Source organism: Balaenoptera ricei, chromosome 12 (assembly GCF_028023285.1).
Source record: "Balaenoptera ricei isolate mBalRic1 chromosome 12, mBalRic1.hap2, whole genome shotgun sequence".
In the NCBI taxonomy this organism is placed as follows: Eukaryota; Metazoa; Chordata; class Mammalia; order Artiodactyla; family Balaenopteridae; genus Balaenoptera; species Balaenoptera ricei.
Window position 1 is genome coordinate 27,813,869 of NC_082650.1, and position 22,937 is coordinate 27,836,805.

Here is a 22,937-nt window from a genome sequence, read left to right on the forward strand (position 1 = left end):
TAGCAAATGCATGGAAAGAAGGAAAAGTAGAGCAGAATAATGGGAATTTGAGAGTCTTTGGAGGGGTGGGATGGGGAAGGTAAAGTAGTCAGGGTAAGAGGTGAGATTAGAGCGAAGAATTGAAGGTAGGAGGGAGCTCACCATGCTGATGAGGGAAGACTGTTCCAGAGAAAACAGCTGAAGTAAAGGCCCCCAAGGGGGAGCAAACAGCTGTGAGGTCCATGTGCAGCGAGGGAAGAGAACGTATAGGTACAAGGAGTTAGAGACGTAATTCGAGACCAGATCATGTGTGGTCTTCCGGCCATTGTAAGGATTCTGATTTTTACTCTGAGAGAAATAAGGATCCACTGCAGAAGTTTGGGAGGAATGAAATTATATGACTTAACCGTAAATAAGATCACTTTGGTTGCTATGTTGAAAATAGACTTTGGTAGGGGATAAGGGTAGAAATAGGTGTAGAAGGTTGGGGGAGAGGGCAGTTATCCAGGCAAAAGCTGATAAAGGCTTGGACGAGGAAAGTGGAGGTGGTGAGATGGTTGATTTCTGGATCTGCTAGGATGGCTCAGTGTTTAGAGGAGTCTCATCGTTGTCCAGAATAAAGATAACATTTCCCAACCTCCTTTACAGCTAAGTGGAATCATCAGGCTAAATTCTGACCTATTAAATGTAAGCAGAAATGTTGTGTGGGATTTTAAGGAAAGTTGTTTAAAGGGAACTGTTTCATCTGGGACAGGCTTCTTTTGCTTTACCCCTTCCTTCCTTCTCACTGTCTGGAAGGCAGCAGGAATGGCTAGAGCTCCAGCAGCTAGCTGGGCAATGAGGACAAGTGTCATACCCCAGTGATAGCAGATTGAAGAACTGAAAGGATCTTGGGTCACTCATTCTTAATTTTGTGAAGCCACCACGCCTGCCCTGGACTGCCAATATCCAAACTTCTTTTATAAAGGATAGAAACAAACTTCTACCCTTGTTTAAGTCACTAACACACCACATTATTTAAAGTTGCTTTATTATCTTCCATATCATCCCTAAAGAGTTGATAAAAAGACCTTTTCAATGTCTTAATCTAGAATAATGCTTGGTTTTTGCATAAGAATCATAATAAAGAATTTTATAACTCTAAAAAAGAGTGAGGTGAAATCACCTTAGTAAAGTCTGAAACGCACGCGTGGGCTCACGCGCATCTGCGCGAGGGCACGCACACACAAACACACACTTCTTATTTCTGAGATCAGACACTGCCATCTGCTAGGAAAGACTTTCCTGGTTCTCCAAACAGAACTGACAGCTCCCTCTTCTAGCTCCCCATTCCCAACCCAAGCTTCTATCCTACTGTCCAAAACACCTTATAACAACAACTTTGTTCACTGGCCTTGCTCCTACATATAAGTAATTTTCACACGTTTTTGTTCATTTACTCTTAAAATAGTCTTGAAAAATTATGGTCTCCCTATACTTTAAAAAATTGATATCTAAAATCACATATTTCTATGGTAACAAAAGATGTAATGTCTTGCATTTTTGTGAATATTGGTGTTTTAATATAAAATCATTATATAAGTCTTGTATGCATTAAATGTATCTAAGGGAATCAAAATACCAATGGCATTTAATACCTGTTAATCACATGTTTAAGAAAACACATGAATAATTTATTCTTTAAGTCAAAAATTTTAAATTGAATTTTTTCCCTCTAGAACTTATATTTCCATTCTATTTCCCCATAGAATTTTATTTTAATGTAATATATTTTCATGTGTGAAATTCTTTCATCATCACCCTATCATATCTCTCTGAAACAAAAATAAGTATTGATATATAAGTTGAATCTTTAATTTAACAAATTTACTTAACATCAGGCTCTAAGTAGTAAATATTTTTCCAGCTTGGGTTTACAATGCAATTGCTCTTGGTAACTAATTGATGAAAATACATGTATACTGCAAATTTGGAAAACATTATGCTTAAGAATAAAAATGTTTTGGGACTTCCCTGGCGGCGCAGTGGTTAAGAATCTGCCTGCCAATGCAGGAGACACGGGTTCAAGCCCTGGTCCGGGAAGATCCCACATGCCGCAGAGCAACTAAGCCTGTGTGCCACAACTACTGAGCCTGAGCTCTAGAGCCCGCGAGCCACAACTACTGAAGCCCGCGTGCCTAGAACCCGTGCTCCACAACAAGAGAAGCCACCGTAATGCACACCGCAACGAACAGTAGCCAGAAATAAATAAATAAATAAATAAAAAGAATAAAAATGTTCTGACAATGCATTTATTCATGAGATGGCTGGGAGCCTTATATTACCTCAGTTACAGGAGATTTCCTTGAATATTTTTAGTTGTTCCTTTGGCATTTTTTCACACTGGGGCAATATACCATATTAGTGAAATTGGAGCAAGATGCAATATGCAGAATGGATAAGAGACATGTCTTTCTTTTGTACAGTGGGAACAGGGTAAATGTGAAAGAGGAGTGGAAAGTAGAACTGGCTTGACTGTCCTGCAAGCACATTGCAGGTAGGTCAGTTTAAGGAGCTGAAAGTGAGTTCTGTTAGCACTATTCATGCCTGCGTACTCCTGGGAACGTCTTCGTGTATCCCCGTGGGCACACATGCCTGGTTTGAAGCTGCTGCCATACGTGACTGCCATTGAGAACGAGGAGCATATCTTATTCATCTTTGTGCACCAGCATGTGGCACAGTACCATTTAAATAACTAAATATTTGTTGAATGGATACTCGGTAATTAACCTCCAAAACCCCAAAGTTCCCTAACTGCAAAAGTTTAAGTAACTGTATAAGTAACAGAGCCCTGTTAATTTTTTCGTCAATAGCTCAGGTAAAAGTCAAAGAGATTTTTAAATTATTATAGCAATGGGCTCTCTCACTATTCGCTCACAGATGACCAGGATCAGGTAAACGACTCCAGAAATAACATATATCAGATAGCATTTGTCAATTGCAAGATAAACAAAAAAGAAGATCATTATAAAGAATTTTCCACGATGCTTCTCAGTCTTCATGGTGTACTCTTGATGTAGGGAAGTAATAATGCAATAATCAGCACAAGTACCTACTAAGCGGACAGTACGGGGATATGCTTTCTGGTCTGTGTGCTGCTGTCTCTCAGTTTTCCCCTCTGGGTCCCTGTGTGTGCTCACTGTGGCCAATATTTCTCATTTTTCAGTGTTACTCAGGTTCTGTCTTTCTTGCTGCGTGGGTCCAAACTGTGCCTCCATCCGTCTCTCCATCCATCTATCCATCCACTTACTCATCCAGCAAACATCCCACAACCTAACGAATATTCACTAAACATGAGGACTGTGCCAGATGCTGAGGATACGGCAGCAGACGAGGTAGGTGCCTAGAAGCTTGCAGGCTATGGGGGATGTGGACGTCTAATCAGGAAATGGCAGTTTAGAGAGATAAACACTGTGATAGGGGAAGTAAGAGAGGGCTGTGAAATCATATAGCAGGGGCATGGAAGATGGATTTTTAAAGAAAAAGAAGGCTTTCAGGAGGAAGATCTGTCCAAGTTGGGATCAAAAGGATGAGTAAGTTAGAGAGGAGTCCGAGAATGCAGGCAATACAGAAACTATAGCACTGCCCTGTTTACATTTCATTAAAACAGGCAGAAGGAAGAAGAGCATGTGTGTGAAGACCTGGAGCAAGAGGGACACTTTATATCTTCCCTCCCTGTTTTATTTATTTTTTAATCATTAGAAATGATCACTTTCAAACATACTATATATTTTACTTATTTTCTGATTCCCCTAGTAGAAAGCAGGGATTTCTATTTGTTTTGTTTATCTTCTGTACTGCCAGCACTTGGCACATATGTCGGCTCTGGGATTCTGAAAGTGGTTCGGACTGGATGATGCATAGAGCCTGGGAGAGTAACGGTGGGAAGTGGAACTGGAAAGTGTAGTGAGGGTCAGATCATAAGGAGGCTTGTGAACTGGGTTAAGATATTTGGACTTAACCCTGAGGGCAATGGGATTTTAAGCAGGCATCTAAGTGTCACAGTTGAGTTTCAGGAAACTCATTCTGGCTGCACAGTGGCGGAAGGGTTGGAGACAGGCAAGGCTGAGTGTAGATGACAGGATGAAAGATGTTGGTGCCCTGCTCTAGGGGAGGATCTGGCATGAGCAGGCTGGGAGGTACTGGTATTTCATAGGCAATGGCCAAATTATCTTTGTCTTTCTTAAGAGGGAGGTGGCTCTGCTCCTACAGACTCACTGGCTTTCACAGCAGCTCAGAGACCAATACCAGCCAAAGGCAGATTGAAAAAAAGAAGATGCTCATCAGAAATGCTCATGGAGATCTGAACATAGGATGAGATGATATTGCTTTAACATCCATTTAAATCCCAGCACTGTTTTGGAATCCCACAGTAGGTACAACATCTCTCTACTTTCAGAAGCAGCAGCTCAGCAATTTCACATCATTCCAGTGAGAATGTGTTCTAGTGTCACAAACTCTTCATACCTGTAGTTTTATTAATAAGAATAATCTTCACTGTAAAGTTGAGAGAGTAAGCACCCACCTTTGCGGCCACAAAACCTACCAGAATTTATTTTGAACAAAATAAAACTCTTCAAACCCCTACTGCAAAACCTGTATTTCCCCTTTTATCTGAATAATCAAGTATTATCCACCCTAAGAACAAAACAATCTCTTTGTTCTAGAATAACAACACATCTGGCATTTAATAAACCACCAACACAGGTTTTCAAATTAAACCGAGAGTCTCTTTGTCAAAGAGAATCTGGCAGAGCAGATTTGCTATCATACAAAGCAGCTTTAAACTGTTGTTGTTTTTTTCTCCTATTTATTGGACACTTTCTCTGATTAAAATACTTAGAATGATGTTGATAAACTGAGTCTGGTGTACAACAAGACTCAGAGTTAATTATACCTTTTAAACCAGCGGAGGCAGGAAGAAAAACAACAACAGGAACATAGTCTGTGTTTTCATTTTTAATTGCTCACGAAACCGGGAAGCAAGACTGCAGAAGATAATGAAGTCACTGAGTTCTTCCCTAACAAGCCCAGTGGTCTCCTTGGCAACGCTGCAAGGGCCCCAGCCCAGGAGGTCTCAGAGGAACAGAAGCTCCTTGAGTCCTAAACAAGACCTTGGCCCTTGAAGAAACTATAGCACTGCCATGTTTACTACCTGTTTTTCTCTTGTTTGATCTGCATCTGCCGAAGACACTGCTCTCACAAGGAGCCCGAACACTGATTGCTGTCCACGGGGCAGGCCTGTGTTCAGATCAGGGCCATGGATGTGCCACGTGCCAGCTACCTCACTATGAACAGCGGAAACTTTATGAAACACAAAATCAAATTTGAACCTCCTTTTGACAATTTTCACTCCACTTGCCAAAAACACCTTTCATGCGGCAGAAATCATGAGGTTACATATAATCTTTGCAATTGCTTGTTTGAGTAGAGGTCATAGGACCATATGGAAGAAACATGTCTCCTGGCTCTAACTTCATATTTATGGTGCAGAGTCATTAAGAATAAAAAGTGGTTAAAAATGCTGGCCTCTTCTACGTGCTTGTGATAAGTGACCAAGAAAAATGATTATAAACTTCTGCAAGACAAATAGAGAATGTAATAAATACAATGTTTCATGGAACAACTAATTATTAATTATTTTATTCATTAGGTTGTTCTGTCACTAGTTAATATGTAGTTGGACTCTATCAAAAGGAATTAACTTTTTTATATGGTTTATTACAAGATATTGAATATAGCTCCCTGTGCTATACAGTAGGTCCTTGTTGTTTATCCGTTTTATATATAGTAGTTTGTATCTGCTAATCCCAAACTCCTAATTTATCCGTTCCCCCCAGTTCCCTTTTGATAACCATAAGTTTGTTTTCTATGTCTGTGAGTCTGTTTCTGTTTTGTAAATAAGTTCATTTGTATCATATTCTAGATTTTAAATTGAACTGAAAGCAATTCCTTTTGCAATTGTAATAAGCAATATCATGTCTGATTTAACACTTACTTTGCAAAACTGCTGAACCCACATGTTGGAGGATTGGAGGGTGGAGGGACAGAAAATAAATTCTCAGCTGTATCTCTCACATGCTGTTAGGTACCCTCTTAGTCCACCACGGACACCTGGACTGCTTCCAGTCTGATGAGAGTGGTGCCAGGTGGAAATGCCTTTATGGTCTTCATGTTGAACTTGGGTTGGCAGTTCAGCTAGTGAGTCTGGCCCAGACAGAGGACAATGGGAGAGAGCCCTTTAACTTGGCCTTCACTCCAGCTGCCCTGGCTCTCTCTTTATCTCAGGGCAGAAGCACAGGCCGGGTCTTAGGCAATGATCTTCTTATTTATTAGAACTAAAAGAGCACAGCCAACAAAAGGAGGGAGAGGAAGCCCTCTTCCATTTTATCTCATTTATAGTAAGTCTGGATTGTACAAAGTCACGCACAGGGTATTCTCAAAGCCCCATAATTCCTGGCACATCTTCTTGGCTATTCTTGTTGACCAAATGTGTGTGCATGTGCATGTACAGTTTTTGTATATATATACATATGTATATATATATATACACACACACATATATTACACAACATATGTATATGTATTGTGTAATATATATGTATATATATGGTGTGTATATATATTTTTTCACTCATTATCACAGTTCTTAATATTTTCTGGATCTATAACTCATTTTAAAATATAAGTCATGGATCCTCTCCCTAGAAAAATGTGTATAGGTACGTCGTCTGAAAATCTGCATATAGTTTCCTGAAAGCTTATTTATGTCTCAACCAACAGGCCCTTGGTAGGCTAAAAGGCTGTATTTCCAAAGATTTTAAAGTATCATGTGTTGTTAATGATCTTGCTGAGTTGATATTTTATGTAACATGATTTTTTTTTCTTGAAATTGAAAACCTAAAGAGTTATGCCAGTTCTTCACTGACAACTTAATGCGAAATGAAGATTTTCTGACCCAGATCACATTCTGTACAGCTAATCTACAGTGTCTACAAAAGAGAGAATATACACTTCATCATAACATGCCCAAGTCATTGAACAGAGAGCAGGGGCCATTCATGACAGGACTATACTCAGCTCAAGGCCACAGAAACAGTCCATTTGCAGTTACTCTGGAGTTGTGGGTTTTCATCCCCAAAGTACACCAGTTTATGCTGCCTTTGGTGTCACACTCTCTGCCCTGCTACTCAAAATGTTACTCACACTTCAAGGCCCAGTTTATATTACTCTCCCTCCATGAGGTTTATTTTTGTTTTTTGTTTTAATTTTTAATTTTTTTATTTCCAGAAACCATCTGCAGAATCAATTTCTCTTTCGCCTCTGTCTTCCCATCACATTTTGTTTGTAGCTAACTACCGTAGAGCACTTAGCAAAGGCTCTCCCACCTTAAGCTATTGATACATGTCTATAACCCTCCTGTCTCCCTCCCTGCGATAGGAGAACCTGGAGGAGAGCTCTTACTTTCCTGCACACCACAGGTGATCAATATGAATTTTAGAGGCAGTATGTGCAGGGCTTAGGCACATTTGGCTCTGGAGATAAAAGTCTTGAGTTCTAATTCCACCTCTGCCATTAATTAGCTGTTTATTTTCAGGAAAACCCACTTGGATTTCCTAATAACAATTTTCCTCTTTCTGGAAAATAGGTATGATGATAGTACCCACCTAACTGGGCTATTGTGAAGATTAAATAATATAATAGATAAAATCACTTAGCCCAGTGTTTGAATCATAGTAAGTGTTGAATAAAGGTTAGTTATACAATTCATTGAACTGAATTTTAAAGGGAATTTTCTTTATCTTTTTGGAACTCCTTCATATAGTTAATAAGAACGGTATATAGCCAAATGTAAAAGCTATCATATATATTTTTTTGGACAAAATTAAAATCTCATATTATTTTTAGGTCCTCTTAACAATATTTACTTTTAACATGTAAAGTCCCAAGTTGGCTGATAAAAGTTTCATCTTTTATACTAGCCAGCTCTAGGATATTGGAAGTATCTTTGTGACATTACGTGATACTGGTTTGCCCTCAACACTGTTCCTAAAACTTAGAGACATGGATCTCTAGCCTCCATGAGAGCCTAAGACCATTTGAGCACGGGACTGATGAAGATAGTCTCTTGAATGTGGTTTTTGAGTCCTATATGCCAACTTCTGTCTAGTCATTATCAAGAGGATCCTTCTCTTTCCTATCGAGCATCAGGCCAGACAATTCAGATGGATAAATTCACTGCTAGAAAAAAATAATAGCTCACTTTATTGTTGTAACATCTTTGGATACAAAGAACAGCATGGGTAAATTTTGTCTTCAGAGGCTTTAAAAAAAAGTTGTTTCTAGGTATGTACACAGAGATATACATGCATATCTTTGGCTAACTCCTCTAAACTTTTTCAAACTGGGATTAAGTTTTCTTGGATTTTGCACATTTTGAGCATCTGAGTTTGAACCAATGTCCAAGGGCAGGGATTATATTTTATTTATCTTTGTACTCCTAGATCCTAGTATATCATCTGATGCATGCAATAAATAGTTGCTAGTTCAAAATACACAAGACTGTAGGTTGTGTTGAAAAGGCTGCAGAATTTGGTTGTATAGGAATGTTTATTTTTAACAAAGAGATTAAATATTATTAAAAATTATCTGCACTTCAAAAGTTTGAGTAAGGAATCCATTTATTTGAGAACATTTTTAGTATATGAACAAGTAGATTGCAGTATCTTTCTTTTGAGAATCAATTTTTGTTAATTAGCAGTGAGTAGTTAATGAAATTCTACATTCTTCTTTTTTACATCTTTAATATCTGGCATATTTCTTTCTGACTTTCTGTCTAAATGTGCATTCATTACGTGTTTTATATACACTACATGTCAAAGCACAGCTTTATGATCCTTATTTTCATGTACAAATCAGTCAGTAGCAGTACATACTCTCTTAAACTCCATTGATGTGATCTATTTGATGATGAGAAACTAGAATTAGGTAAGCATTTACATTATATGGAAGTAGATCAAGTAGCCAGTCCTGTTGCTTGATTTTCTTTATTTAATTAAAGACATTTGAAAAGTCAGAATTAAAATATGATAGGAATAGAAAATCTATTTGGGAGCTCTCAGTTCAGTCATTCATTTTTTTTCCCCTGGTCAAATTTTTAATGTTTTCCCCAAGCAATAAATTTAGCTTCTGAGACTGCTTAGAAAGTTTAGTTTTAGTTTTCATTTTCTTTGTTTAGTTTTCAGCTCATCATCAAAAGTTTTTCTAAATTATGTCACCCTGTCCCCTCTTTATGGTCATTTCTATCCCAGCTCCAGGTGCTGGCTGACAGACCAAGAGATCCCAGTGCTGAATTATGTACCAGGGGATCCATAAACCTTGGAATGCCAATTCCTACCTGGACCAAAAGCTAATCAACTGGATGGAAAACAGCTCTGTTTCATGTTTCAGTTGTACTTTATCCTCAAGCTGCACTGTTTTGTATAACGCAACTGTTTTACGGGAATCCTTTAGAAATTCTTCCCGCACTGAATTTTTTCAAAAGATCTACTAAAATTGAGATCAATGACTCCCTTGAATGCAATGATTTTGTTAATGACAACCAAAGGTCTCCCCCAAACCATGTTGAAAATTCTGGGAATAATTCATTTATGATATAGGGTTATAATATCTGAAGTAATATCACAGATAAGACTTCTTTGGGCCAATCTACTCGTGCTGTTGAACAATTTTTTAACAACAAAGTACGCCTATTGTCTTCGATAACATACCTCTGACTCAGAGGCCAAAGAAGTTCAGAAATGGCACTGGAGAATATAGCCAATATTTTATAATAACTATAAATGAAGTATAATTTGTAAAATCTTTGAATCACTATATTGTATACCTGAAACTAGTGTAATATTATAAGTCAACTATACTTCAATAAAAAAATAAAAACATGATTAAAAAAAGAAATGGCCCTAGAGACGTAAATCTGAATTAGGACTGCACCTGGGAGTATCATTTATAGAAGTTCTACAAGGACTGGCTTCAACTGGCCATTATGTATTAGATGGTTCCTATGGAGACAGATAGTCTCAGACCATGAGACGGTAGACTCAGGAATCCTGTTTGACTTGGGAGAATTTCAAACCTGCTTCAGAGCAAATTGAATTCCTTGGATATCCTTGTAAACCAATTTAATCTTCCCTGGGGGACACTCTGAACCTATTTCAAACCCATGCTCTTTGGCTGTGGTCATCATTGAGGCTGACCCTGAATGAAGGCTATCTCCAAGGGTGAGATTCAGGCTACAGCACTGGGCCTAAAGCAGTTAACCATATTGTATCATGTTGGTTCTCTTACCTGATATAGGTTGGCGAGGTGGTGGTTTGTTTTGATCAAAAACGGCTGGTTTACCCCTGGGTGGTCAACATCATGGGCTGCGGCAGCCAGCAGTCCAAGCATGATGTCCAGAGGTGTGAGGGAGCTGGCGAGCTGTTAAAGAATTGAATGGGGAGACTGACTGGTGTATTTCCAAAAATAGGTTAGCATTTGTTTTGGCTAAATCACACTGAATGAATCATCATAGTATCGTTCAGGTCTTTCATCCAGACCTTAACCTTCTGAAGCTGTCAATAAGGTAATAGAACCATGGAATCGCAGGAATAAAGAAAGGGCTGTGAGGAAAGTAATTAAGCAACTCAAATTGTGTAGCTCATCCAGGTGGCCTCCTCTTCCTGCTGCTACTGTCTTGTTTTGTTGTTGTAGTAGTATTACCTGTTGGGAACACTGCTCTATAGTGGGCGGGGAGAAGGCAGAGTCTAAAATCAGCCTTGCTCCTAGGAAAGCTGTAAGTGAAGGAAAAAGCTGAAGCCAAAGCGATGGAAAAAATCACTTGTGTATTTCGGCCATCCAATATATCACTGCCACTTCTTCAAATATGAAATCCACAGTGGGCTGAATTGCAAAATTTGCATATTTCTTCAATGTGTAATAAATAAAGTGGGGGAATGTGTGAGAATCTGTCATTTTGTTTTGGTTAGCTAGGAAAACAAGCAGGAAAATGGGAATCTAGTGCTAGCTTTAAATACACAACTGTGCAATCTATACAATTTTCAAATTACTTAGGGATTAAATAACAAAACCTTTAATGTCTTTGGGATATTTTATAAGGATGAGGCATACCCAGTTTTGTCTTGGGAATGCCTATCTGGCATCTGTATATTTAGTGGTTGATGTTAAAACTTATTGAACTAAACAGAGTCTTGGACTGAGATATCATTTTCCAAAAACCCTAAAAAAACTCATCCTGTATGTTTTAACAGCTAGGTTTTATATGGCTAAGAAATGCCTAGGCTTTGAGTAACGAGCATTATTATCATGTTTTAAATTTTGGATTAATATATTGCATCTGGGCATATTTTTAAAGAGGTTTTTGATGTTCACAATTTCTCTTGGGCCTGAATCAGGATGCCTAGTTGCCTCAGTAGGAAATGGAGCTGAGTCTTGAGGAGTTTTAATTCTATTTGTTGATCAAAAACCATGAGGTGGGAGACTTCCTAGAAAAGTTCAGTTCTGGTACTGTTTGTGGCAAAGGTTCAAGGCAAAAGCAGCTAACTTTTGTGATGGTTGAAGATATCTAGAATGTAGACTGTCATAGAGAGGGTTGTTTTCATCCTAATGCAGCCTTGAAAATATATAAATTATGAAACAGAACCTCTGAAAATTTACATCCTCTTTCATGACTATTATACAGTTTTCAGAGCTGATACTGAAACCTTAATATAAGCAATTTGTATTCATGCTATAAATTGGCCCATAACCCAGTTGCTCTGATATGTCAGGTGATTTGGGACCCGGCAGGTAGTTTACGTGGCATTTCCAGATGGCCGAGGAGGCAGCGGGTCTTGCCTTACCTTTGGCTCCTTTAGGTAGCAGTGCATGGCCTGGGTGACGTCGGCCGCATGAACAGCATTGTGATATGGGTTTTGGCTGTGGTAATCTTCTTGAACCATGACTAGGAGGTAAACAGATAACTCAATCAGCTAAAAACAAAACACAAAGAACATACTAGCTCAGACTTATTGAGGGTCCCTTTTGCTTAAAAATAACAGTGTCTCCAAAATGTGCAGCCTGGGGATGCTTTAGAAATGAACACGATTTGCCAGCTTGGCAGTTCTACTGGGTTGATTTCAGTGGAGAGGAGGGGGAGGGAAGAGGGAAGAAAGGCTAAAAGGATTTGTGAGGCCCTTGGGATTCCTCACCACCTTCATAAATCACCCCTTTCTGGCATTCATGAAGGCCCTCATTCATTGGAAAAATAAATATGTAGGAAAAGGGCAACTTTATTTCACTCTATAGTTTAATTATTTAAGTTTGCTGCCATTTAAGAATCATGTGCCATAAAAGAGGTTTCCTTTTAAAGAGACCTACTCTCATCCAAAGATTGCTTTGTCACTTAAATAACAAATACTGACCAACGCAAATCTGGGGATTCTTCAGGCAGAAATTCATAGATCCAACTGAGGAATCCTTGGATTTATTTCTATCTTATTCAGATTAAATGATCATCTTTCTTGCCCTTCCAATCTAGGGACCGGAGTGCTCTTGGAACCAAATAGAGACACAAGGAAGGCAATTTGAGTTTGCTATTTACAGAAGCTACTTGCCTGCTTCAGCTAATAACTAAGGCAATGTCTAGGATGCAATATATTCAGTGTGTATAGAATGTCCTGGCTTTCAAGTGTGGCTATGTTCTCTCAGACCAGCTATGACTTTGGCTCTGGATTCCAGTGTTATTTCTGTCATTGAATCTTTGCCTTTTTCACATGTACTCTGGGTGCATACACATGTCCAAAGTATCTGTGCTCTCCCTCTTTAGACAAATCAAAATTATTTGGCTCTATTCATGGCCATTACTTTGCTCAATCAATCTGAACACAATTAGCTTGAGGTTATTTGTGTTTCTGGAATGAGCCATGCTCTGGCTTGTTTCCAGTATTTCTGTTGTGCCACATGTACCTTTTAATCAGCAGGTTTATTTGACTATTATATGAACCCTGGCTCTATTACTTATCTGTATTGGGCAAGTTACTTAACCGAAAGTTTCCTCCATTTCCTTCTCTATAAAATAGGGATAACAACAGCCCTGATCTCAAAGAGGTGCCGTAAGGATTAAATGTGTTAATATATGCAAGTTCTTAGAAGACTTTCCAGCACATGTAAACACTGTATAAGCCTGGTGGTTGCTGCTACTGTTGTTATCACCATCACCATTATTCTACCCTTGATGCATCAAGTCAGCTTCCAAATTCAAAGCACTGCCATATGCCAAGTCAAAGAAGCCAGGAACACACTAAGAGGCAGAGGAAAGTTATTTGGTGACTAAAAATGTGCCCTGGATAATTCACTGGAAGATAAATAAGAATATGCATGAAGTCAAATGAGATCTGGGGCTGCTTTTTGAAGAGGAGAGATGGTGGAGTTGAGTGGAAAGATGGTAGGCTTTCAAATCAGACAGACCTGGGCTTGGACTGCAGCTCTGCCAGTTATATGTCGTTGACCTTGAGCAAGTTACAAAACCTCTTTGTACTCCTCCTTACTTATGGGCCAAATGGTGATAATGGCCAACTTGCAGGGTTGTTGAAGCTGTTAGAAATAACATACCAAAAGCACCCTGCACACAGTGGGTGCTACATACGTGGTAGTTCTTATCATTAAAAAAAAGCCTGTTGAATATTTCAACAACTCATATCCAGAGTGGCATTGTTTGAGGAATATTTTCTGGGATTTTGTTAATAATATGTGAGCAGATCAGTAACTTCTGTGACAGTTATTTGCTCTTGATGGTTGTCTTTACATAGCCTTTATCTCTTTTAAACATAACGAATCAGGTAAGCATTTTTTCCAGTGATTTAAATAAGTAAACTTATTTTAAAATAAAGATGAGATAATTTAAGACTAATATGAGGTCTTCATCTACCAGGCTATGGCTCTTGCCACTTTATGTTAAAGAATATTGTAGACGGCCATTATTCAGGGGCAACGGGGTAGAAGTAAGGAAAAAAGGACTTACCTAAAAACCTGTGTAAGGTCACCATATCTAACTTGAAATGGTGAATGAGTCCATGGGTGTTGAAGAGGTGGCACAGCAGTGTTACCAGGCTGTTTCCTATAGGGGACAGTCACCTGTTTTAATTCATTTTCATCACCATTAAAATATCAAGACTAACAATAGGATCCAAAGTTTCTGTAATGAAAGTTCTCTGATAGGATCATTTCTTTTCCCCTTTAGATTTAAAATTATTCAAGTATAAAGGTATTATTACTATGATCTGGTCCCATATTTTCTCTTATTGTACAAGTAAAATTAACTCAGACCTTCTCCCTATACCAAAGGCAATGAAAACATCAAGAGTTAAAAGGAGTTTGCCTACTGCAGTATCAGGGACACATACACGTGTGTATGTGTGTGTGTGTGTGTGTGTGTGTGTTTGTATGGTTATTTTTTTAAAGACATAGTTTAATGGTCACTTGAAATGTGTCTTAAGTTGCTTCCAATTGACTCTTACATTTACAGGGGTATCTAAGCCACCACAGTGCCTATTCTTCTTTTGGAAAATCACCCAAGATGAAATTTGACTGTGAGATATTTTACGACTCAAGCCAGCAGAGGTGCAAAATTGAAGCTACAATAACTTGTAAGCATTCAAGAAATATTGTTCATTAGAGAATAAGGATTTTCAATATTAAAAGCATTATAAAGTTTATGAAAGACTTTGAAATGTACCAAGAAGATGACTGGCTGTCTTAATTGGAAAACTAGGTGTTGCCTAAGCACACTCTTCCACGGTACCTGATTCTATGTGTTTCTGTAGCTTTCATCATCTTTGAGCTATTTCACAACAATCAAAGTTGTAGATAACTGATATTATTGCAGATGATTCTTGGCTGTATACATGCAAATGAAATTAGTGAGGTGGAAATACAATTGATTTCCCCCTCCCAGTTTCTCACCTATTTACAAATTCATTTTGGCATTTCTTACTGCTTTTATATGTATGGCTCTTTGAATATTCCTTTGAACTAGCTGTAACATTTTACTGGATCTCTAATTAATTGAGTTAAATAAAATCATTGATGTGATCACTTCATATTTTTATGAGAGTCGTGATTATACTCTCTTTTTAACAAATACCATTGAACAAATTCTTTTCTTCATGGTTAATTTCATATACTGGTCCCCATCTCTCAACTGATTTGAGCAAAGTGAAATGCAAGATTATGAGATAACAGCCCTATATGGTCTAGTTAGCTTTCCACAGTGTAAAGCTCAGTTTCATGGTCTTAGGCCGTATCTCTCTCCACTGTGTGTTGTTTGTCAAGAAACAGAATGGTGAGAAAACCATCTGTAATGACTTAAAACACAAGCCTGTAGATGATAAGACATGTGATGGTCAGCATTAAACGTGACGTCTTTCATTGGCTCCCTATTATCAGCATTTGTTTAATGGGCAGATGAAAATATTATAGGATTTTATTGTTTTCTTAAGGGAAACCTCTATAGGCACAAAAATTTAAAAACTGGAAACAATAAGAATGTCTGCTTTTCCCTTCAGCTGCAGCCTAAGTGTTTACACTCTATCTTCAGGAGTTGTTTTCTTCTCATGATGCCAAACATATCTGAACAATACCTGCAATGGGGCAGACTCGCTCACTTAATAAAAGTGCAAAACCATTGGCCCAGTAAGAGTCAGGACTGATCAGATGTGTTTTTATGTTTCTAGTTTTCATTGACTAACAACAAACTCCTTCCTTTTGCATGTGGCCAAAGTATTCTGCAAGGAAGGAATCTCATCTGTGGTTTCTAAATTGCTTTGGAAACAGCAAGACCAGAAGGAAACTGTCTTAAGATCTGAAGTCCAAATTCAGCCCTTCTTCTTCATTTGAACTAATTTTCCCTTGCCCTGGTCCTTCTTGAGTGGCTGTAGATTTATGAATGTGGGAAAAGAAAGAAAAAAGAATAACAGTGTTTAAAAATATATTTTGTTTTTCACGAAATTAATCCCACTTTAATGGTGTGTATTTTAGTGAGAATTCTTTTGGGTGACTTACCATTTGTCAAGCGATCAAACAAGAAAATGTCAAAATCCCACATTCCCACTTTGGAGAGCATATGCTGAAAAGACAAACAAAAGCCAGCACTCACATGAATCATATCGGAGACTCAAATATTTACTTTGAGACATCGTGAATTAAACAATTAAACAGTTGAAAATAGCATACTACTATCTATGTACAACTGGTTTGTAGTAAAACAAACCTTACTCTGCAGCCTAATAACAACAGTGTTAAAGGGACAGGCTCCGGAATCAGACTGCCACATCCTATGTTGGCTGCATCGCTTACTGGCTGTGATACCTTGGGCAAGTTCCTTAACTCTCTGTACCTCAGTTTCCTAATTTGAAAAATGTAGCTGATAATACTATTGCTTCACAGGGTTGTTGTGAAGATTAAATAAGGTAAAACATGTAAAGTGCTTAGAGCAGTGCGAGTACATAGTAAGCACACGATAGATACCTTTTAAAATTGTAGTTCCCTTAAGTCTCTACATCACAAATTACTATGCACTTAGGGGGAGGAGGTTTACAGTAAACTTAAAAAAAAAGAAACCTAGATGACTGATGAGCACACTACTCTGCTCAGTGTGGACGAAATGCGAAATTAACCACTGTAACAGACAGGAGACTGAAGTGTGGACAATTGGAAATATTGGGTACTTTAAAGACCTACTGTCCAATGTAGACTTCCTGTGTCTTTCTTTTTTTTTTTTTTAATATGACTGGCTCTTATAGTAATCTTTTTTTATTATTTATTTATTTATTTTTGGCCGTGTTGGGTCTTCGTTTCTGTGCGAGGGCTTTCTCTAGTTGTGGCAAGCGGGGGCCACTCTTCATCGCGGTGCGCGGGCCTCTCACTATCGCGGCCTCTCTTGTTGCGGAGCACAGGCTCCAGACGCGCAGGCTCAGTAGTTGTGGCTCACGGGCCTAGTTGCTCTGCAGCATGTGGGATCTTCCCAGACCAGGGCTCGAACCCGTGTCCCCTGCATTGGCAGGCAGACTCTCAACCACTGTGCCACCAGGGAAGCCCCCCCTACTTGGAATTAGATGATGTTAACTCTCAGACACAAAGTTGCAGTTGCTGATTCTATCCTCACTGTAGCTTCTGTGACTGCTTTCCTCTCCTCTCACAGGCCCTGCTTCCAGTAAGGACCAGCTCACTCTCCTCTACCTGCCCTTGAATGGCCTCTCTGTGTCTTTCGATGAAATCCAAAGGCCTCATCATGGCACACAAAGGCCTTCACAACAGCATCAGAAAAATGAAGGGATAGTAGGTTTTTGGTGAAGTCTAGTTTGAGTGAGTTTTTATCCAAAAGTCACACAATTCTAAAGGCGGAGCCAAACTTTGATCTCTGATATCCTGACCTCTGGTCTGTGGTTCTTTCTACATCTCACTGTTGTCTTTCTTGAGAGGTCCCCACAGAGAATGCTCTGTCACGGATGCTCCAGCACTGGGAGCTTAGCCTTGCTCTCCTCCTCTCACCAAATGAAACAACCAACCAACCAACCAACCAACCAACCATTCACTCAATCTCAGACCTTGGGCTGTTAGAAGGAGTGATATTTGCTTTCTTTTTGTAGACCTAATGTTGGGAATTAGTTCTTCTAACATTACTTGCTGCTTATTTCTTAATTGTATATACCATTAGAATATATTTCTTAATTGCATATAGACAGCATAATATTACTTATCATAGGAACTATAAGATTTTACCTTTGACTTCTGTTTAAACTGAGGTGGTTTATTCCTGAAATTTAAATTCCTTTGGGACTTTGGGCTATAGATAACCTATGAACTTTTTTTAGATTGTCACACATTAGATTTCTACCCTCTGTTGGATCAATGCATTGCAAAAATAGCTGTCAAATTAGTAAAATTTTTTTGAATAAATTAAAAATTATAACAAAGACAGTGCACTGTATTGATAGCCTAAAGTGGAATTAAGAGTTGGTAATTACTGGGTTAATTTCAGGGTAGCTATTATGGTGAGATAATTCAACGGGTTAAAAAATTTATTCCTTCACTGGTAATCGGCCAGTCCAAAACTTCATTTTATTTAGTGTTGTGCAAATGTGTTTTGCACATTTATAAAAATGAGAATAGCTAGCATGTGCTAGGCATGAGTATATTAAGCATGCAAACATGCTTTACCTTGTTTAATCCTTGTACCACCCCTATGAGGTGAGCGTTTCTATTACTTCACTTTATATTTAAGGAAAAAGTCCAGATGTGTTGAATAACTGTCCAGAGGCACGGAGCTCTTCAGTGACAGAAGTAAAGACTCAACCCAGGTGCTATTGGGGGGTGGGGGTGGGAGGGATGGGGAGTAGGGGGGAGCACATGCTCTCAGCCACTGGCCTAGTGTGAGGTGACAGAGGGGTAACTAGCTCACTCTTGCTTGTCCAAGGTAGTCTTCATCCAGCAGGTGGAGCGGGGCTTGCGGTATAATTCCACGAAGCAGCCTCGATGCATGGAAGTATCTTTGAAAGCTTAACAGTCTTTTCACCTTTTTCTTGGTGCCAATTTCCCCTGAGTATGTTGTATCTGTGGAAAGTAATCAAATTCAGAAGTTATATATTTAAAAAGCCCTATTTTTCTCCACTATGTAAAAATACTATATAAAGGAGAGAAATCTAAGAGATGCTCTCAGTGCTTTCTTTTTTTTTTTAAAGTCTTTTTTATTTATTTATTTATTTATTTATTTATTTATTTATTTATTTATTTATGGCTGTGTTGGGTCTTCGTTTCTGTGCGAGGGCTTTCTCTAGTTGTGGCAAGTGGGGGCCACTCTTCATCGCGGTGCGCAGGCCTCTCACTATCGCGGCCTCTCTTGTTGCGGAGCACAGGCTCCAGACGCACAGGCTCAGTAATTGTGGTTCACGGGCCTAGTTGCTCCGCGGCATGTGGGATCTTCCCAGACCAGGGCTCGAACCCGTGTCCCCTGCATTGGCAGGCAGATTCTCAACCACTGCGCCACCAGGGAAGCCCAGTGCTTTCTTAATACAGACCATTTAACTCTGCATTTGAAATTTTTCTAGAAAAAATGATATTTCTTATATGTTACATTCATTAAAATGAGATATTTCTGACTAATTTTGGAAGACATGAAATACATGAATTAAAAACTTCGTTTTCTTATTAATGATGCTGGTAAACTGAGTGAGTGAATTCACATACTTCTGCATGCATTTAAGGAACAGGTATGCTTTTTTTCTGCTATACTGGAGCTGAAGTTCCAAAATTTAGAACAGGTTCTCATCCTATCCTCTCTCTAGTCTGATGAAATCCTTCACCTGAATTAGAAGAGTTGAGAATACACCAGCTTAGACATGAGGAGATGTTTCCTAATGTCCCAGGAACATCAGCGGTAAAAGAATTAAAAATCTCAGCGCAAGAGTGACCTAGATTGCCATGACATGAAGCAGAGTGGGTGTTTATTTCCTGATGGAGTATATTCTCTTTTACTGGTGGCCATAATAATCTGATCCTGTCAGTACAGATATTTTAATACTCCTGTCACATGTGCCTTTTAAAACTTGACTGTTGATTGTCCAGAAATACCCCAAGCACATTATTTGAATGTCTGTCAAGGTATGTCTTATCTCAGCTGAAATTCTATGAATCACTCAGCCACATAAGTGACGTCTGCTGCCAATTTTAAATCTGGAGTCAACTGAACAGTCCTAGTAGGAAAACGTACAGTTCATATACAAAGAAATTTTGGCTTCTCTCGTGCCTCCTCCCATGTCCCCTTTTCCTTTATAGAACTCAAAATCACAGTGGATATTAGAAGCCCAGGAATCAATGGGCAAGGGTCTCCTTAGCAATGTGACACTCCCCAAGGGCAGGGAATGACCAAACTCAGTTCGTTACTTGGATTAATTATGCATGCAAGGACTTAATTCAGGATAGACAACACCTACTACTTTCTGAAAATGCCACCTGATTAAAATTCTTTTTATTTTAAAATGGTTCTAGATTTCATGTGTGGGGAGATGTAAACAAAAACATAAGGAGATAAGAGGCGTAAACTGAAGTTGGGTGCTTAAGCTCACATCAATATTAAAAATGGCATATATAGACTCAATTCTACTGATGGATTCTCACTCATTTCTATTTGTTTATCAAGTTAAGGTACAGGATAAAGTGGTTCATTCATTAAAAAAATGATTTGAGGGGGGACATCCCTGGTGGTGCAGTGGTTAAGAATCTGCCTGCCAATGCAGGGGACACGGGTTTGATCCCTGGTCCAGGAAGATCCCACAGGCCGCGGAGCAACTAAGCCCGTGTGCCACAACTACTGAGCCTGTGTTCTAGAGCCCCTGAGCCACAACTACTGAAGCCCGCGTGCCTAGAGCCCGTGCTCTGCAACAAGAGAAGCCACCGCAATGAGAAGCCCGTGCACAACGAAGAGTAGCCCCCACTCACTGCAACTAGAGAAAGCCCGTGCACAGCAATGAAGACCCAACGCAGCCAAAAAAAAAAAAAAAAAAAAAAAAAAGTTTTGAGGGAATTCCCTGGTGGTCCAGTGGTTAGAACTCGGCACTCTCACTGCTGGGGCCCGGGTTCAAACCCTGGTCGGGAAACTAAGATCCTGCAAGCTGCTTGGCATGGCCAAAAAAAAAAAAATGTTTTGAGTGCTACTAAGGAATAGGCACTGTTCTAGATGCTTGGTGAGATCCCTCAGTTCTAGATCCTCCAGTGAGCAAAACAAAGATCCCTGTCCTCAAGAAGCTTGCATTCTAACATAGAGAGATAGACAATAAACAATAAACAAAAACAAGAAGTAATGTATAAAAATGTATTAGAAGCTGGTATGTGCAAAGGGTGAAGGAAGAAACGCAGGGAATGAGGGATCCAGGGTTCTGTGTTAGGGTAGTCAGGGTTGGCCTCATTAGAGGCTACGATTTGATCAAAATTGAAGGAGATGAAGGAGCTGGCCAAGCAGATATCTGGGGAAATGCCTTCTTTACAGAGGGACCAGCTCGAATAACCCTAGAGTGGGAACGTGCTTGGTTTGCTGGCATGTGGGGTGAGCAGCAGTTCAGTGTGGATGGGGAGGAGAGAAAAAGGAAGGAGTGAGAGATGTGGTCATAGAGCAAAGTGGGTGTGTGTGTGAGAATTGTGCCCTGAAAGCTATTGTGATGGCTTGGGCTCTACTGTCAGTGAAATGTGAAACCACCACAAAGTTTTGAGAGGAAGAGTAATATGGAAACACTTAACATTTAAAGAGGGTCACTGTGGTTTCTGTGTTGAGAAGAGACTGTAGCAGCAAGCTTTGATGCAGTGAGATCCATTATGAAGCTATTGGAATAATCCAGGCAAGAAATGACGGCTGGTTAGATCATGGGGGGAACAGTGGAGAGTAGAAGTGGAGGGATTCTGAATATACTTTGAGTGCCTTCAAGTTTTTGGCCTAAATAACTGGGGGAATGGAGCTGCCATCACCTGAGATGGGGAAGGCTACGGGTGGAGCAGGTGTGGGGTGGATTTCAGTTTTGTACGTGTTGCATTTGGATGTCAATTGGAGATTCAGGTGAAGATGTCAAGTAGAAATAAGTGGATATAAAAATCCAGGGCTTGGGGGAGAAGACTGGGTTTGAGATACAAATTTGGGAGTTGTCAGATGAGATTTACCTAGGGAGTGAGTGTAGCTACAGATGAGAAAAGCATCAGAATCTGAGTTCTGGAGTACTTCAACTTAAAAGGGTGTGGAGAAGAGTAGAGAGAACCAAAGGAGACTGAGAAGAAGTTATCCTGCGGGGATGGACGAAAACCAAGAGTATCATTTCCTGGAGGCCTAGTGAAGACAATATTGCAAGGAGGCAATATTTGATCCTCAGTTTCAGATGCTGCTAATAGATCAAGTACAATGAAGACGGAGAATTGACCATGGGTGTATACATCTGTCAAAATTCATTGAATTTAAAAGAGCACATTTTATTGTATGCTTAGAAGCAACAACACCCAGTAGCTACATCTAGCACTCAAATTTTGTTATTTAAATACAATTTATCACTAAAATGAACCAGATAACCTTGGTGAAATGGCCAAGTCTAGGACTGGGGCAGGCAGAATCAAGATGAACTGTAACTTCTTGTAATGCCAGAAAATAAGGGAGAGCTCGAAAAATGATGGGCTCATAGAAAAATGACAGAGGAGACATTGTGAAGGGGGCCCCTCTGAACAAATATGGGAAAATTTGAAACTCAACATGAATAATAGAAGAGTGGATTATAAACCACTGACTGAAAGAAGACTCCAGCAGTCCATACTGTTAGTGAGTAAGCAAGCGAGTAAATAAATAAGAAGGGAAAGCTCTTCCTTGCAGCGAGTGCTGACCAATAAGGTAGAAGAAATAATAAGAGTTAGTTACCATTTTGCAACCTTTATAGTAATAACTGATTCAGGCCAAGATCATTAATGGACAATAAAATTGTTAAGTGAAAGCTTAAAAAGCAACTGGATAATTACATAGCATCAAAGTATCTCTTCACAGATAACTTATTAATCGGAAAAGAAAAAATGGATAGCTTTTTTAGTGGACAAATGTAGAGGGGGCACCATCTTCCCTATCTAGAAATGTCTTGAATTTGATAGCTGAACTGTGGTTACACGAAAGAATCCCTTGTTCTTAGAAAATACATGCTGAAATATTTAGGGATAAAGGGGCATGATGTGTACAACAAACTCTCAAGTGGTTACGAAGAAAGTAGCAGGAAGGCAAATTGGGCAAAATAAAATAATTGGTGCATCTGGGTAAAGGGTATATGAATGTTCTTTGCTCCGTTCTTGAAAATTTTCTATAAATCTGA

The 22,937-nt window shown here is 39.2% G+C and overlaps 1 protein-coding gene across 5 annotated transcripts in view; it reads right to left on the minus strand.

Moving 5' to 3' along the window:
• PDE7B (phosphodiesterase 7B) overlaps positions 1–22,937 on the minus strand; it is a 346,677-nt gene that overhangs the window by 25,353 nt on the left and 298,387 nt on the right. For all 5 annotated transcript variants that reach the window (XR_009506144.1, XR_009506145.1, XM_059941133.1 and 2 more), the window contains 5 exons: positions 18,515–18,666; positions 16,117–16,180; positions 14,078–14,173; positions 11,919–12,019; positions 10,366–10,497 (listed from right to left, as the gene is read on the minus strand). Coding sequence is in view for 3 of the 5 variants with exons in the window: in XM_059941133.1 (XP_059797116.1) it covers positions 10,366–10,497; positions 11,919–12,019; positions 14,078–14,173; positions 16,117–16,180; positions 18,515–18,666 (545 nt within the window). In the remaining 2 variants the exon portion in view is untranslated. The remainder of the gene's footprint in view (positions 1–10,365; positions 10,498–11,918; positions 12,020–14,077; positions 14,174–16,116; positions 16,181–18,514; positions 18,667–22,937) is intronic.